Here is a 1,584-nt window from a genome sequence, read left to right as displayed (position 1 = left end):
CCAGCCCCTGGGCGGTGGACGGAACTGCCATTCTTCCCAAGTAAACCCATGCCCTCTTGTGAGACCAACGGCCCAGCTCCACCCGCATGCGTCTCTAATGGACTTGGCGCCAAGGGGACCCTCCGCTACCCATCCAGCCCAAGCTCAAGCCCCGCGGCGGCCGCGCCCAGCCTTACTCCACTCGAAGACGACAAGAGCGATTGAAAGGTTTAAACAATTTATTTTGCCCCAAAAATGGAGACCGGAGGGGGGAAAGCCACGCGCGCACCCGGAGGCGGGAAGGGCTGCGCCGCCGTGGCGTCCCCGCGCGGAGGGCCGGGGCGGGCAGGCGCAGCCCGGTCATTGGCGCCCCGGAGCCGGTAACCAAGGCAACAGCCCTGGCCAAGGGCGAGAGCCAATAAGGGCGTCGCCAGAGCCATTTCAAAAATCTAAAGCAAACAATAACCAAAAAAAAAAAAAAAACGCTCCCACGGTGGGGGATGGGCAGGCCGGCGCGGCCCGGGCCCACTGATGTCGGAGCGCGCACGGCGGTTCGGGCTCCGCGCGAAACCTACGTGCACTCGGGGGTGGCAAAGTGGGCGCCGGGGCCCCGCGCTCACTTGCGGCCCTTGGGCACTTTGGGGACGCTGGGCTTGGCCGCCTTCTTCACCTTCTTGCCCCCCGCGGCCGCCGCCTTCTTGGCCTTGCTGCCTTTGTCCTTCTTGGAAGCGGCGCCCTTCTTGTGCGAGCGCTTCTCGGGCTGTGGGCCCTTGGCCGGCTTCTTGTCCGCGCGTCGCGGGGCGGCCGCGCCCGGGGCCGCCTTCTTGGCCTTGTGCGCAGCGGGCGCCGGGGCAGAGGCGGGCGCCGGGGCTCCGCGCCGCTCGCCGCCGCCACCCTCCAGCTTCTTGCGGTTGAGCTTGAAGGAGCCGTTGGCGCCGGTGCCCTTCACCTGCAGCAGGGTGTCGTTCTGCACCAGCGCCTTGATGGAGTACTTGAGGTAGGTGCGCCCGTTTTGCTGATCGAACCACGCCACCTTCTTGGCCTCCGCGTAGATCTTGGCCAGCGATGAGCCGTTGCGCTCGCCCAGCCGGCGGATGGTCTCCACCACCAGCTGGCTATACTTGCCCGGCTGATTTTTCTTTTTGCTATTCTTTCTCTTCTTGGACGGGGACAATGCGGCCGAGCCTCCGGCCTTCACCGCCTTCTTGGCCGCCCCCTCCGCAGTCGTCAGCGGCAGGGCCTCTTCGAGCTCCACAGACATAGTGGCGAGCGGGTTGGTGGCGGGCGGGGCGCGGAAACCCGGGGGCCGCGCCGGGAAGAGAAAGGCGAGGGGCCGCGGGGGCGCCGGGGGGCTTGGGGCGCGCGGCGGCTCCAGGCGGGAGCGGCCGCGGCCGGGCCTGGGGCCGGGCGGCAGGGCTGGGGTGGGGGCCGGGCCGGCCGGAGCGGGGGTCCCGAATCGGGACCGGAAGCGGGGTCAGTGCGGGAGCGATTGGAGCGCAGGAGTCCGGCGCGAAGTGGCCGGAGGAGGAACCGTCCGGAAGCGGAGAAGTCGGCCTAGCGAGCTGCCGCCACCGCTGCCTATCCCCGAGCTCGCTGGGCGTGCGC

General features: G+C 68.9%; 1 protein-coding gene across 1 annotated transcript; it reads right to left on the bottom strand.

Annotated features, from left to right (window-relative positions):
* Positions 1 to 200: 200 nt before the first annotated feature.
* H1-10 (H1.10 linker histone) lies at positions 201 to 1,584 on the bottom strand. The gene has a single exon (XM_055413444.2). It carries the CDS (start codon positions 1,238 to 1,240, stop codon positions 596 to 598), a length of 645 nt encoding a protein of 214 aa, XP_055269419.1. The 5' UTR covers positions 1,241 to 1,584; the 3' UTR covers positions 201 to 595.

Source organism: Moschus berezovskii, chromosome 24, assembly GCF_049115385.1.
Source record: "Moschus berezovskii isolate FMDL1 chromosome 24, NW_MosBer_1.0, whole genome shotgun sequence".
In the NCBI taxonomy this organism is placed as follows: Eukaryota; Metazoa; Chordata; class Mammalia; order Artiodactyla; family Moschidae; genus Moschus; species Moschus berezovskii.
Note: the sequence above shows the minus strand (reverse complement) of the source record. Positions and strands in the feature narration are given on the sequence as shown.